This window comes from Oncorhynchus mykiss, chromosome 29 (assembly GCF_057628025.1).
Source record: "Oncorhynchus mykiss isolate SJ-2025 chromosome 29, ASM5762802v1, whole genome shotgun sequence".
In the NCBI taxonomy this organism is placed as follows: domain Eukaryota; kingdom Metazoa; phylum Chordata; class Actinopteri; order Salmoniformes; family Salmonidae; genus Oncorhynchus; species Oncorhynchus mykiss.
Genome location: NC_143050.1, coordinates 18,551,969 through 18,565,842, shown reverse-complemented (window position 1 = coordinate 18,565,842; position 13,874 = coordinate 18,551,969). Strand labels below are relative to the sequence as shown.

The following is a 13,874-nucleotide window of genomic DNA, read 5'->3' as shown; positions in this document are numbered from 1 at the left end:
CCTCAGAAGAGCGGGTGTTCCTAATGTTTTGAATGCAAGTAGTTTTGCGTTACGTTGATTGCAAACATTTTTATGAATTTACAAGGATTCAAAAGAACTGCCATGCCTTTTACTTAACAGCATATCAGGATCAAATAATGTAAACGATTCAGACATGGTTATTGCTCTTGCAGGAAATTTTATTAGGTAACAGATTTGAAAGTATACAGAAAGGATTTAAGTGCCATTCAGCTTAATTGTGCGTTTAAATTCGGCTTCTCTCTTGCCTCTGTCTAAAAATGATCTCCCTGAGCAGCCAGTAATGACGTCAAGTAGGACTGCCCTGCCATCATCCATAAAGCCCGGTGTAAAAAAACAGCACACCTCTTTGCAGTCTTGAGCACATCTATTTTTTTAAAATCGGTTTTGTACTCCAGTTTACGAAGCATACAATGGCTGTACATTAAAACCACATCTATTTCCTGCCGCTGCCTAAGATCATGGTTGCACAGATGTGAAAAGAAGGATCAGGTAAACTAGAATGATAGTGTGTAGTAAATAAAGTTAGACTTCTGTGGTTGGAGTGCTCTGGGCCCAACAGGCCTACACCAGCTCAGAGAGCATGTTGGAAGCCAGGCTGCAGCTGAGGCCGGTGCCGTCAGGCTCCACGTTGATCTTCTTCACAACTCCATCCTCCACCACCATAGCGTACCTGAGAGAGAAGAAATGTGACGATGCTTTTTGCAAAGTAAAATCCAAATGTTGAGAGAAGTGAGTTACCCACTCTACAGTGTGTTGCAGCAACACTAATAGAGAAGACCTCACCTCTGGGAGCGCTTGTTTCCAAGCGCAGCCACAATCTGATCGTTGTCTAGCAATAGGTCCACTGCCTGCAAAGAAAATAAAATTGGTGTCACATTCACACGAGAACTCTTAAAGATCCAACGCAGCAGTTTTCAGCAAATCATTTCTGGGTAACTATTAAGTACCTTACTGTGATTTTATAGTAAATTCAAATAACAATTTCTCAACCAAGAATTTTGCTAGGACTCAGTGGTATGAGTGGGTAGGGGAAAACAGACCAATAATGGCTAGTTAACTAATTTACAGCCTGGTGGTGTCACCCATCAGGGCAAAATTCCATCCCACCAAAACAAGCTGAAGTTTCAGGCAGTCTTTTACCCTGTGAATCATTACTGGGAGAAATGCAACTAAAAGAGCATTCTAATTTTCAGAATTTCATAGTATTATTCCAACCTCTGTGTGGAAATATAAAACACAGGCATATCATGTTTGACTGCACTGGGCCTTTAAATAAAAATCAAAGCTTTGAAGACATATCCGACCTTAGTGAATTCTCCAGTAGAATCAGCTAGCATTCGCACCTGCAAAACACATGCAATAGACATTAACATGCAAGTATAAAATCTGTATGCTGTTGCACACATTTGATTAAACTAAAAAGGTATTACTTTCATACACACAAGATTTCTTAAACTCCTGCAACCGAGGTAAAGACCGTTTCAAGTCGGATATTTGACGGATCATTGCGCTTTCAAACCACTTGAGCCACAGACTCCAAATAAGTGTCATGTTGGAAAAATTGCACAGGTCTTATTTTCATGATTTGGACATGAATTCAGTTTCCAAAGCTAATAAAGATGTGGAAATGTGAGCAGCATTTTGTATTCCTAGTTGAATTAGTTAGGGAGCCTAAACAAAGTACAATTCTTTTTTTTACATTCGAATTTCAATAGCTCCTTGGTCATGTGACCTGCTGACTTCAAAAAAGGTTCAATGTCCACCGACTACCCTTCTATATTGCACACCCTTTAGTTTGTCCATTTAGCTCAACATTTTACATGATTATTTCAATAGCTCCTTGGTCATGTGACCTAGTGACGTCAAACTAGGTTCAGAATGTATACACATTGCATCCACAATCCACACCCTTTAGTTTGTCCATTTTCATCTCAAATGAATTTTCTACATGTTAGTGTAAGCTTGCAGGCCTTCATTTTGCATGGGTATTACATTTTCCAGCCTCGCAATAAGGCTGGAAAATGGAGAGAGAAGGAGAGGGGGAGAGAGAGACTGGGGAGAAGGGGGAGAGAGAAGGGGGAGAGAGAGAGGGGGAGGGGAGAGAGAACTTAACTTATCTTTCACCTGGACACTGAAAAGATCCGCAAATGGCTGTATGCGGTATGGATCAAGGACAGGAGAGGTGTTCGAACAGAGGTGCTTGTAGGCCTCATGAAAAACAATGTTTCATGTGCTCTTTTTTTTTAATCGCAGTGATTTGTCAGTAAGAGTCAACTTGATAATGTGAAAATCTTTTTCATAGCATCACTTTCATATACTTTACATTAAGACAAATCCTATGTTGAGTATTAGAACCCAGTTTACATAACCTGATAATGACTGGATATGAGTGCATTCACAACAAGGCACCTGCAGACAACTTACAAAATGCAATAGTGCATTTGAAAGGTTTGTTTTTCTGATAAATAGTTTTGATGCACGGCCTATTTCTAACTGGAAAATTAATTCCTACGTCTTTTGTAAAATCCTTTTTCCAAAATCGATTTAGGTACATTTTTGTGAAGAGGTATGAGGGTTGTGATATGGGTCATTTAATAGTGAAATCATTTAAATATTAAATAATACATTTCAATATTGCTTCCCCAGTATCTGCAAGAACCATCAGGACAAGTGTTTTTGGTTGACCCTGCTGGACAGAAAAAGGAGGAATCGGAACACGCTGCTTTCAAATTCAGGTCTTAGTCTATTGCACTGGATCTAATACATATTAGCATTTTACATACACGTAAGAATTTATGACATACTGTGAAAAACTCTTGGCTACTGGCTCTGTCACTTTCAGACATGCGCAGAGCAGACTGAAAGGGTAGCTCCTGACTTGAACCACAGGGGTTCTCTGTAAAGAGAGAGTAATCAAAAAAGGCACAGACACACCCCTTGACTTTAAATTGGCACTCTTGACCTGTATGTATTCTCCTGATTGGCTCTGTGGTGCACAGTCTGGCAGTCTGACTAAAGTGCCAGAGGTATGAGGAGAGACATCCTCCGTTGTATTTATGGGAACAAATATTTCCAAACACTTTGGATCCTATTCTTGGACAGTTAGACAATGCATCGATGCAACAAACAAAAAAAATTACTATCCATGAGTAACCTCAACCTTGTGGGTGTTTGGGAAAATAAAGTGCCAACTCAATTCTACCACGGACTAGTCTCTCATGCCCCTATGAATGGGGACACAGGGCAATAGTTTTTAATCTAAACCATCCTTTTTTAACTGGAGTACACTAACCCTTAATTTGGCCTCTTTTCTTGACACACAGTAGCAGTTTACCAGATAAGTCAAGATCAAAAAGTAGATTGTTGTAAGGGTGTATTACGTCCTGTGCTGGCCCCATTGTCGTATCCATTCTGGATTCTGAGTGGTAAAATCATAGCTGAAAAACACCTCTTTGCATGTGTGTACTGTATGTGGGAATGTCTTATGTCCGTCCTACATGTAGTGTTGGTACATGGAATATTCCTCAACTGCATATTTTGCAAATAGAAGTATTATGTTCAACTGACATTTTCAGATATTATTTTGACAAACACACTTTGGTGCTTACAATTCATTCTCCATTGTCATAGATATGGTGGGCACGGCCATCTGTGATCTTTGTGATAGGACTTTCTTGTGAGATGAAAATGGACAAACTAAAGGATGTGCAGTGGGTAGGCCCACTGAATGGACATTCTGCACCTTGTTTGAAGTCAATAGGTCACATGACCAAGGAGCTATTTAAATGTTAAATGTGTAAAAATTCATGTAAAATCTTGTGAGATGAAAATGGACAAACTAAAGGATGTGCAATATAGAAGGGTAGTCAGTGGACATTCTGAACCTTGTTTGAAGTCAGTAGGTCATATGACCATGGAGCTATTGAAATTCAAATATGTAAATATATAATTTAAAATGTGATATGTAAAATCGACAACAACAAAAAAGTGTGCAATGTGTGTCTATGCCATCGGGTTAGCTACAACCAGTTTTGAAAGTTTTAGGAGTAATGGTTAAAGAGCTATTGAAAAGAGAAAATGCTGATTTGTCACTATGTTGACGGTCCCTAACTGCTGTTGGTGAATGTAAGGAAAACTATCTGTCGAATATCCAACCTGAAACTGTTTTTACCTCCTGCACAGGAGTACCGCGAATACATTCAATCCGAAACCGCAAGCTTGACATTTAAAGGTCATTTCCATTTGAGCTGACATCTGCAGCGTTTACCTTGAATGCGATCGCCGTGAATGTGATAAACCTGCCATTAAAAGACGCATTGTCTAGAAGCGCAACTGGATGAATCCCGGCATAACACTCTTAAGATGCAACATGTTCAAGAACAGGTCCTGTAAGTGACGGGGATAACACTCAAAGCCACAACCATATGTCAGGTCAGACTAGGGCTGTGGAAGTCACGAAATTGTCAGCCTGTGATTGTCAGGCAAATAACTGTCGGTCTCACAGTAATTAACATCTCCTGGCTACCATACAGCTTACTAGCCACTGATGCAGATCTTTGGAACATCTACATTTTAAAAAGTCTAATAAATCCATGTAATATAGCCTACACCTTCAAATTCATTATTTTAGACAGGTCTAAATAAGCATGATAGGAAGAAAAGGTAGTCCATTTCAGAAGAACCAAATAGCATACGGAGTTCCTTGTGTTATATCCTGAACTGGCTATGCCAAATGGCTGTGGGCTACACTAGTTCGTGTTATGGTATGAAGAATACAATTGAACAAAGCTGAATAAAATAGAAGGTACATTTTCTCCAAACGATTTGAGGAAGTGAGCACATGCAGCTATTCTGTGTTGAGCGGTTAACAAATAAATATGTACCTTTATATCCTTAATTTAGAGTTATGTAACTTCAGTTGTTCTACAAATGTTGGACTATATGTTTTGATTTTTAATACATTGCAAGGCTGCATGATGCGACTAATGATGATTTGATAAAAGTCGCTTAAAAAACATGAGCTCTGCTTTGTTTTTTTGCGCAGGCTGAACACACCATCTCATTCACAATTTGACAAGCACTTGATTATGCCTCGAATTTCGCGGCTGCATTTTTTTAGGGCTATAATGTGCCCTAAAAAATGATTGCCTTTTGCGGCCAGAGGACGTTGTGCCCTTCTCCCAGAGTGCTGCGTGCTCTGAAGCACCATTCACTCGCATGGCTCTCCATCACTTGATCAGGTCTTTCTCACAGGATACAAGTGAAGACAGACAGTCCGGGACACAACTGCAAGGGTCCTATCCAATTCTGAGGTGCATATTGAAGATCTGCCCACATTTACTTTTCGTCAGCCAACAAGATGAGTAGGCCTAACAAACAGCAAAAGCACTATACTATGTCAATCTACTATCCCCCATAGTACAAAGTTGACCTATTCTGTGAGATAAATAAATATTCCAAACAGTCTGGGACAGATGATAGAGTAGATAGAATAGATCCCCAATTAATACAACCACTAGCATCAAAACATGTTTTTTAAGCAATGTGGCTGATGCAACAGATCAGAACATTTAGCTTTAAATGTTGATAAACCATTAGGCTATTTCTTCACATTGTAAGCGCCAGAAATGTGCACTCCATTAGCGGGAAAACACCATTATCAAAAGTAACCGCAAATGCAATTTTATTATAAAAGGTGCATTTTTATGTGAAAATTATCTTCCCCAAACTTGAAACCCAAGCACTGCTTATGTATGACAGTTAGGCTCTACACCCCTTATAAAGCAGATTAATGTGCTTCATTTTAAAAAGTTATTTGGCCACTATAGTGATATATACCTTATCAAAACATATAGGCCCATGGGCTAGGCTACATGAGGTGTGCGACTATAATTAGAAAAAGTCGCAAAGAAAGGCATTGTCTCGTGCCTTATGCTGGGCATCATTCACAAGTCATAGGCTAATAGTGTCAACCATCAGACGATTCTTGATTTAATTTTATCTTCACATATACTATATAATATGTGTGAAATTTGTTTTGATTTAGAATGGACCATTATCATGCACCGGTCTCGGAACAGGGGCAGCAGGAAAAAAATACATCTCATCTATGCATTTAAATAGAGAATGGAGGACACTTTTCCCTTGGTTCGTTTTCATGCCAGCCAGGTAGGCTATACTCCTGTTGTAAAGAGAAGCAATGTTCTTAATATTAGGGAAGTTGAGAAATAAATATAGTAGGCCTAGTCTATAGAAAGCTAATGGGATCCTCTTTTTAATAGAGGCCATCACTCTGTTTTCATGCGCAATTGCATAGCCTAAAGAAATGTTGACAACATGAGCTCATGGGCTCCCATGAAGTCTTTGATTAGATTTTCAATCACATTTGCATTGATGTCAGAGTAATTAGAGTGCGGAGTACCAGGCAGTTAGAAAGTTTGGTAGGCTACTAATGACCATCAGCAGCATCAGAGCTTGGAGAAGCCTAATTACCGTGACTAAACGGTCAAGTGGAATTTGAACACAGCAACAGCCCTGGGTCCGACCAATGATATAGAGATATATAAATCATTGGGTCAGACCGGTCTAGACTGAAGAGCCACACTGTCTGAAGGATCTCTCAATATAATTCAACGAGTTATGGTCTTGATGTAGTACATGTTTCTGTTTGGGAGATAAGATCTGTCCAATGACTTAACGGTGCAATCTGCAGTTCAAACAACAAAGCAGACACCGGTCGCCACTGTTTTTTGGCAAACAGCTGAGGAATTGGGCTTGGGAAATGTAACCACTCAATCTCATAGACAAAGCTATGGATGCAAGGCCTGACCATCTATGAGATCAAAAGTATAGTTAAAGTTTCCCACCTGTACACTGTTTGTTCACAAAAAACATGCTTACATTTGGGGTTCTGATAGTTCAACTGTCGTAGCCTAAGCTCATGAGGCATTTGTAAATTATATTGTTCAAGAATCAATAGATATCATTCATTTAAAAGTCTAAAAATGTATGTAGCAACTTCATATTGATTTCTCAGGACAGATACCTGCAACCAGATGAAAATGTTTTCCTGTACCAAGTAAAATGCTGGAAATCATCATAACAGAACAGAATTTTTCAGCCATAGCCTGAGGAATACACTGTGTAGACTACATTTCAATTACTATTCAGAAGGCTGAAGGCCAAGGTATCAGCTTGTCATTTTCAAACAGCATTCTGCACCTTGCCTTCTGCTCCATGTTCCTTTCCCCAGGCAGCCATAACGAATGCGTCATTAACGGAGACGCAGGCGACCTCCTGTACACCCTTGCTCTTCAGCTCTGCTGCCTGCGCCACAAAGCCTGGAAGGTGAGTCTGAGGGATACAGGAGCAAGAAAGGACGCGGGATGTGAAACAGTGATTTCAGATGGTGCATAAGGGACGTACATGGGCTGCGTTTAGACAGGCAGTCCAATTCTGATCTTTTGACCAAATCACATCAGATCTTTACACATCAAGTGGCGATTTGATTGGTCAAAAGACCAATTAGTGAAAATAATAATTGGGCTGCCTGTCTAAACGCAGCCATGGTGAAAAAAAGAGTGCTAAAGAGAAACACACATCCAGGTCCATTCATTAAAACTAGGATGATCTAAATCAGGGGTAGACAACCCTGGTCCTGGAGTGCCAGGTGTGTTGAATTTAGGCAATCACTGACCTGATTAATTAGCTCAGTGTGGTGCCTAGTTGGGACAAAATCCCATTCAAAATCATGGTTTCCCAAACTCTGTCCTGAGGCCCACTACACAGCTGATTCAAATAACCAACTCATCATCAAGCTTTGATTAAAGGGACATTACCTTGGAACACCCAGGAGTAAAGGCCCCTGGCACAGCAAAGAGAACTCCCTTCTTCCCCTTGAAGAGTTGGTCCATAGACACCTTATTGCCTGGCTCATTCTCCTGAACCTCCACCGCAGGAAGCTTATCCCCAACCTAGTGTGTGTAGAGGGGAGACAATAGTTCAATCAAATGCTATGGAATCACATAAAAGCTGAAAATCATTTGAAAGTAAACCATGGTTTTGTTGAACATAAATTGCAACCCCTATTTAGTTAGAGGTACATAATTATGCACTTGACTAATTCTGTACTCATGTACAGCAGAATTTGGTGAAGAATGTATTGGACCCAGGCAGTGGTTAGGGACAGTCTGCCACCACAACAGCCTTGAAGTTACTACTGGAGCATGAAAACTTTGCTTAATGTTAGAGCAGAGTCCTTGTTTAGCCATGCGCAGTGTTGGTGCATCTACCGACTAGCCTCGTACAAACAATCTTGATCGCAGAGGTGTAACCAGACCTCACCTTCTTGAGATATACTCGCTTAGTCCAGTTCACGCTCCAGTAGGAAACATGCGTTTCTCCGATTGTGTGCTTTATTTCAAAGGGATTTTATCTATTCATTCTCATAACTACTGGAATACATTTGTCAATAAAATCAGTTGGAAAAATGTTTGATTATTACCACACAAATACCTGTGTGTTAAAGTAGAGGTCTTTTTCAGAATTATCCATAACTATTACCCAGTGAATCATTACATGAAGAAACACAAAAAAAATGAACATGAACTGTACTTTTTATGTTGAGCCTCAATGAACGGTTGTGGATTTATTATGTCATGGTCTACATGTAAAGAGATTATGGCAAGATATTTGTAGATAATGATAATATTCTTGATGACTTTTGTTTATTATGGGAGAAAAAGTGTGGCTCGGTTTCCTTAACTACAATATGGATAAAGAAAAACTTTTACGGCAAATTAATTGTGCCAATGGAAAAACCTCCTGTTCATAAATGTCAATTCACGAATAAAAAAATTAAAAACACTAACTTTATTTCAATAAGGAGTTTGAGCAGTACATTAGGATCATTCTAGAAATAAGAAAGCTGTAAAAGCAGTCAATTTGTGTGTCTTTTAAGGTCTTTGTATAATCTCTAATTTGTTATAACCCTAGCATATAGCGTATACAATGAATGTACAAAATATTAGGAACACCTTCCTAATATTGAGTTGCACCCCCTTTTGCCCTCAGGGCAGCCTCAATTCGTCAGGGGCGTTCCACAGGGATGCTGGCCCATGTTGACTCCAATGCTTCCCACAGTTGTATCAAGTTGGCTGGATGTCCTTTGGGTGGTGGACCATTGTTGATACACATGGGAAACCGTTGAGCGTGAAAAACCCTGCAGCATTGCAGTTCTTGACAAACTCAAACCGGTGAGCATGGCACCTACTACCGTTCAAAGGCACTTAAATATTTTGTCTTGCCCATTCAACTGTCTCAAGGCTCAAAAATCCTTCTTTAACCAGTCTCCTCCCCTTCATCTACACCGGGTATTCCCAAACAGGGTTACGCGTACCCCGCAATGCCGTCGGGGGTATGCCAAATAAAAATGTGATTTCCATTTATTTATTTATTTTCCCTCACATTTTCAAACAGTCCATTTATATTTTCCAACGGGGCTATACATTTGGGTGAGGTTTTTTTCTCGCCTGAGTAGCCTCCTTTCATTGGCAAAAATCAAATTAAGCCATCTAGTGTTCAGCGAAATAACAACACAATGTCAAATACAGGTAGCCTAGTCAAATAATTAACCGTTACTCTCTCGCAGGAATTCCACTAACGGTCCGTATGTAGCCAAACGTAGCTGCCACTCATTCCGTTTGCTCGAAAATTGATAAAATGGCAAAAAAAAGTAAGGCCCGCGTCCATAGAGACACATACCAGCTCTACTGGTAGTACTGCTACTACCAGCAGTACCTACACCTGCACCTATCGGCGACACAAGTTGTTCTGCTTCCACGAGCACATCCAATGCTAGTGTCAGTAATTGTTGTTAGCCCAGCTAGCATGGACACTGACAGTTGTGAACCTGAAACCTGATGCAGCCGAAGAGCTACTGCCCCCTTACCCGGGAAAGCACCGAACAGACAGGGATGTTGGACCATCGAAGAGGCGCAAATATGATAACTACATTGATTTGGGGCTCACTTATATTGGGAGTAGTACCTTTCCACGGCGTGTTATGTGCATAAGTACTATCTCACAACTCGATGAAACCTTCACTCTTGCACAGACATTTAGAAACAAAACATGCCAATTTGAAAAATAAGCCACTGGAGGTTTTTTTTGCAAGAATTAAGATGACCTTCAAGTAGTAAGACATGTATAAAAGCAACAGATACCATTAATAAGAAGGGTCTTGAAGTGTCTTATATAGTGAGCTACCGGGTGGCTAAGACAGTCAAGCCCCATACTATTGCGGAGGACTTCATTCTTCCTGCTGATGTGGATATGGCTGGAACAATGCTGGGGGAAAAGGCCAAAAAAACTATACAGACAATTGCTTCATCAAACAACACTGTTTCACGACGCATCAGTGACATGGCAGATGATGTTTAGAAACAATTACTGCTTCGCATACAAGCCAGTGAATTGTATGCATTACAGCTGGAGGAGTCAACAGACGTGGCGGACCTGGCACAGCTCCTGGTATATGTCCATTATAGTTATGGTGAGGGTCAATTAAGGAAGACATCCTCTTCTGCAAACCAGGACAGCATGAGAAGATATTTTTAAAGCAATGGACAACTTTGTGACATCAAATGGACTTTGGTGGTAAAGATGTGTTGTTATCTGTTCTGATGGCGCAAAAGCCATGACAGGCAGACATAGTGGAGTGGTAATGCGCGTGCAAGCAGTTTCTCCCAATGCCACTTGGGTACACTGCAGCATCCGCTGAGAGACTCTTGCGGCAAAGGGAATGCCTGACAGCTTTAAAGACGTTTTGGACACTACAGTGAAAATGGTTAACTTTGTTAAAGCAAGGCCCCTGAATGCTCATGTATCTTCTGCACTATGCAATGATATGGGCAGCGACCATGTAACGCTTTTACAACTTACAGAAGTGCACTTGTTATCAAGGGGCAAAGTATTGACACGTTTTTAAAAAATTGATAGACAAGCTTTCTTTCCCCACCATCATTTTCACTTGTCTGGCTGCTTGCACGATGACGAGTTTCTCACATGACTGGCCTATCTGGGTGATGTTTTTTCCTCACCTCAATGAACTGAATCTAGGACTACAGGGACTCTCCTCAACTATATTCAATGTGCGGGACAAAATTGAGGCTATGATTAAGACGTTGGAGCTCTTCTCTGTCTGCATTAACAGGGACAACACACCGGTCTTTCCATCATTGTATGATTTTTGGTGTGCAAATGAACAAGCTTACAGACAATGTCAAATAGCGAAGCACCTGTGGGAGTTGGGTGTGCAATTATGCAGGTGTAGCCAATGTGAAATGGCTAGCTAGTTAGCGGTGGTGCGCGCTAGTGGCGTTTCAATCGGTGACATCACTTGCTCTGAGACCTTGAAGTAGTGGTTCCCCTTGCTCTGCAAAGGCCGCGGCTTTTGTGGAGCGATGGGTAACGATGCTTCGAGGGTGACTGTTGATGTGTGCAGAGCGTCCCTGGTTCGCGCCCAGGTCGGGGCGAGGGGACGGACGTAAAGAGTCTCATCGAAATTGCAACAAGCGGTTCTGTGAAAATTGAATTTAAATCAGAAGCCACTGCCAGATTTCTAGAGAGGGCTGCGCTCAGAGTTTCTTGCCTTTGCAAATCACGCTGTTAGACACTGATGCCCTTTGCAACCACATATCTATGTGAGAGTGGATTTGCGGCCCTCACTAGCATGAAAACGAAATACAGGCACAGACTGTGTGTGGAAGATGATTTAAGACAGAGACTCTCCAATACAACCCAACATTGCAGAGTTATGTGCATCCTTTCAAGCACATGCACCCTTCTCATTAACCTGTGGTGAGTTAGTCACAATTTTCAATGAATAAATACAGTTTTAAAATGTTTAATTAAAGAGCAACATTTTTAATCATTATATGTTCCCTGGTCCTATACGAGCTCTTTGTCACTTCCCATGAGCCGGGTTGTTACAAAAAGTAATTATTATGTTTAATCAAATGTATAGTGTGTGTGTGGCAGGCTTACAATGACGGCAAAAAACAACATTTTAGAGTGCGCTGACCCTGGTGCTAGAGGGTTTACGCAGCTGGAGGTTGAATGTTTGAAGAGGTACGGGACTATAAAAAATTTGGAAACCACTGATCTTCACGGATTGAAGTGGATTTAACAGGTGACTTCAATAAGGCATCATAGCTTTCTACTGGATTCACGAGTCTATGTAATGGAAAGCGCAGGCGTTCCTAATGTTTTGTATACTCAGTGTTTGTTTTTCTTTTACGCTTACTGGTGTTTCGTGCAATACAGGTTTTTCAAAAACCCATCCTGATCTCGCGAGCATACATTACATTTTGCTACATGGATAGCGAAAAAGAATGTCAATTCGCGAGATGAGGATATTTCTTCCGAGGCTATCCACCTACAGCCACAAATAATAAATAAATAAGTGGATGTAGGAAAATCTATGGATAGGGGTCTACGGTGGTAACTGTATAGTAATATGTATTTGATAGAAAACGGATTTCATGTTGTAAATCCTTTATGTATACTTCCTTCATGCGTCAGATCTGATTCCCTACAAATGAAGTGGACAAACCTTCCCAATCCGGTTATCTAATCTTGCCGACTATAAAAAGCAGACTTCGCTTGAATGCAACGGCCGACCATATTCACATTTTTACCCCAATCAGGACAAATGCCTAGTTGCATCATGGACTCGAGAATGGCGGCTGTATGAGTCATGGACTCGAGAATAAGTATAATAATCACTTTTTACAAACCTCAGAATTGTCTACAGTCAAGGTCAACAAGGATCGTTATTTTTAGATTTAAACATTTTTGTTGACAGCATTTCTTACCTTGATAGGCATGTTGACAATGATCGTGGTGTGTAGTGGTCTGATGCACTGGACAAAACCGGTCCCTTTGAGAATCGCTGAGCTGGAAATCATTGGCCTATGTTGAGGCGAGCCCCTTTGACGCCGTAAATTGGTAGCAGACGACGTTCAGTGCGGATGTCACAAAAAAATGTTTACACAACTGTTACCCCACCCCCGCCCCAAGCGTCCGTTTGCAACGGAATTTTACAATCCAGAAAATACTAGTTTACTGCAATACTTATTTTGTAAACTCTAACACAGTTACCACCTTAGGAGTAACTGGTGGTAGTGGGTGGACTGCGTCCCCCCTTTTGTAGGCCGTAAACATTTTTGGGCCTCCCGTGAGAATTTATTTGAAGAATCTCAAAATCTATTTTGATTTGTTTAAAACTTTTGGTTACTACATGATTCCATATGTGTTATTTCATAGGTTGGATGTCTTCACTATTATTATACAATGTAGAAAATCCTTGAATGAGAAGGTATTCTAAAACGTTTGACCTGTAGTGTATATCACGGTCGCAAGGCATATGAATTTACAGGTTATAGAGCAATCAACGCAATTATCACAACACATAGGTTGTTATACAGTGCATTCGGAAAGTAGTCAGACCCCATGACATTTTCCACATTTTGTTATGTTACAGCCTTATTCTAAAATAGATTCAATAATTTTTGTCCCTTCATCAATCTACACACAATACTCCATAATGACAAAGCCAAAACAGGTTTAGATATTTTTGAAAATGTTTTAAAAATAAAAACAGAAATACCTTATTTAGTATTCAGACCCTTTGCTATGAGGATTAGGTGTATCCTGTTTCCATTTATCATCCTTGAGATGTTTCTAAATCTTGATTGGTCTACCTGTGGTAAATTCTATAGATTGGACATGATTTGGAAAGGCAGACACCTGTCTATATAAGGTCCCACAGTTGACAGTGAATGTCAGAGCAA

The 13,874-nt window shown here is 40.4% G+C and overlaps 1 protein-coding gene across 1 annotated transcript; it reads right to left on the bottom strand.

The window, feature by feature from the left end:
• Positions 1-158: 158 nt before the first annotated feature.
• On the bottom strand, positions 159-13,178 carry LOC110509975 (peroxiredoxin-5, mitochondrial). The gene is made up of 6 exons (XM_021591228.3): positions 12,897-13,178; positions 7,860-7,994; positions 7,243-7,374; positions 1,326-1,364; positions 805-869; positions 159-691 (listed from the first exon to the last, which is right to left on the bottom strand). Exons 1-6 carry the CDS (start codon positions 12,987-12,989, stop codon positions 583-585), a joined length of 573 nt encoding a protein of 190 aa, XP_021446903.3. The 5' UTR covers positions 12,990-13,178; the 3' UTR covers positions 159-582.
• Between the last annotated feature and the right edge of the window lie 696 nt (positions 13,179-13,874).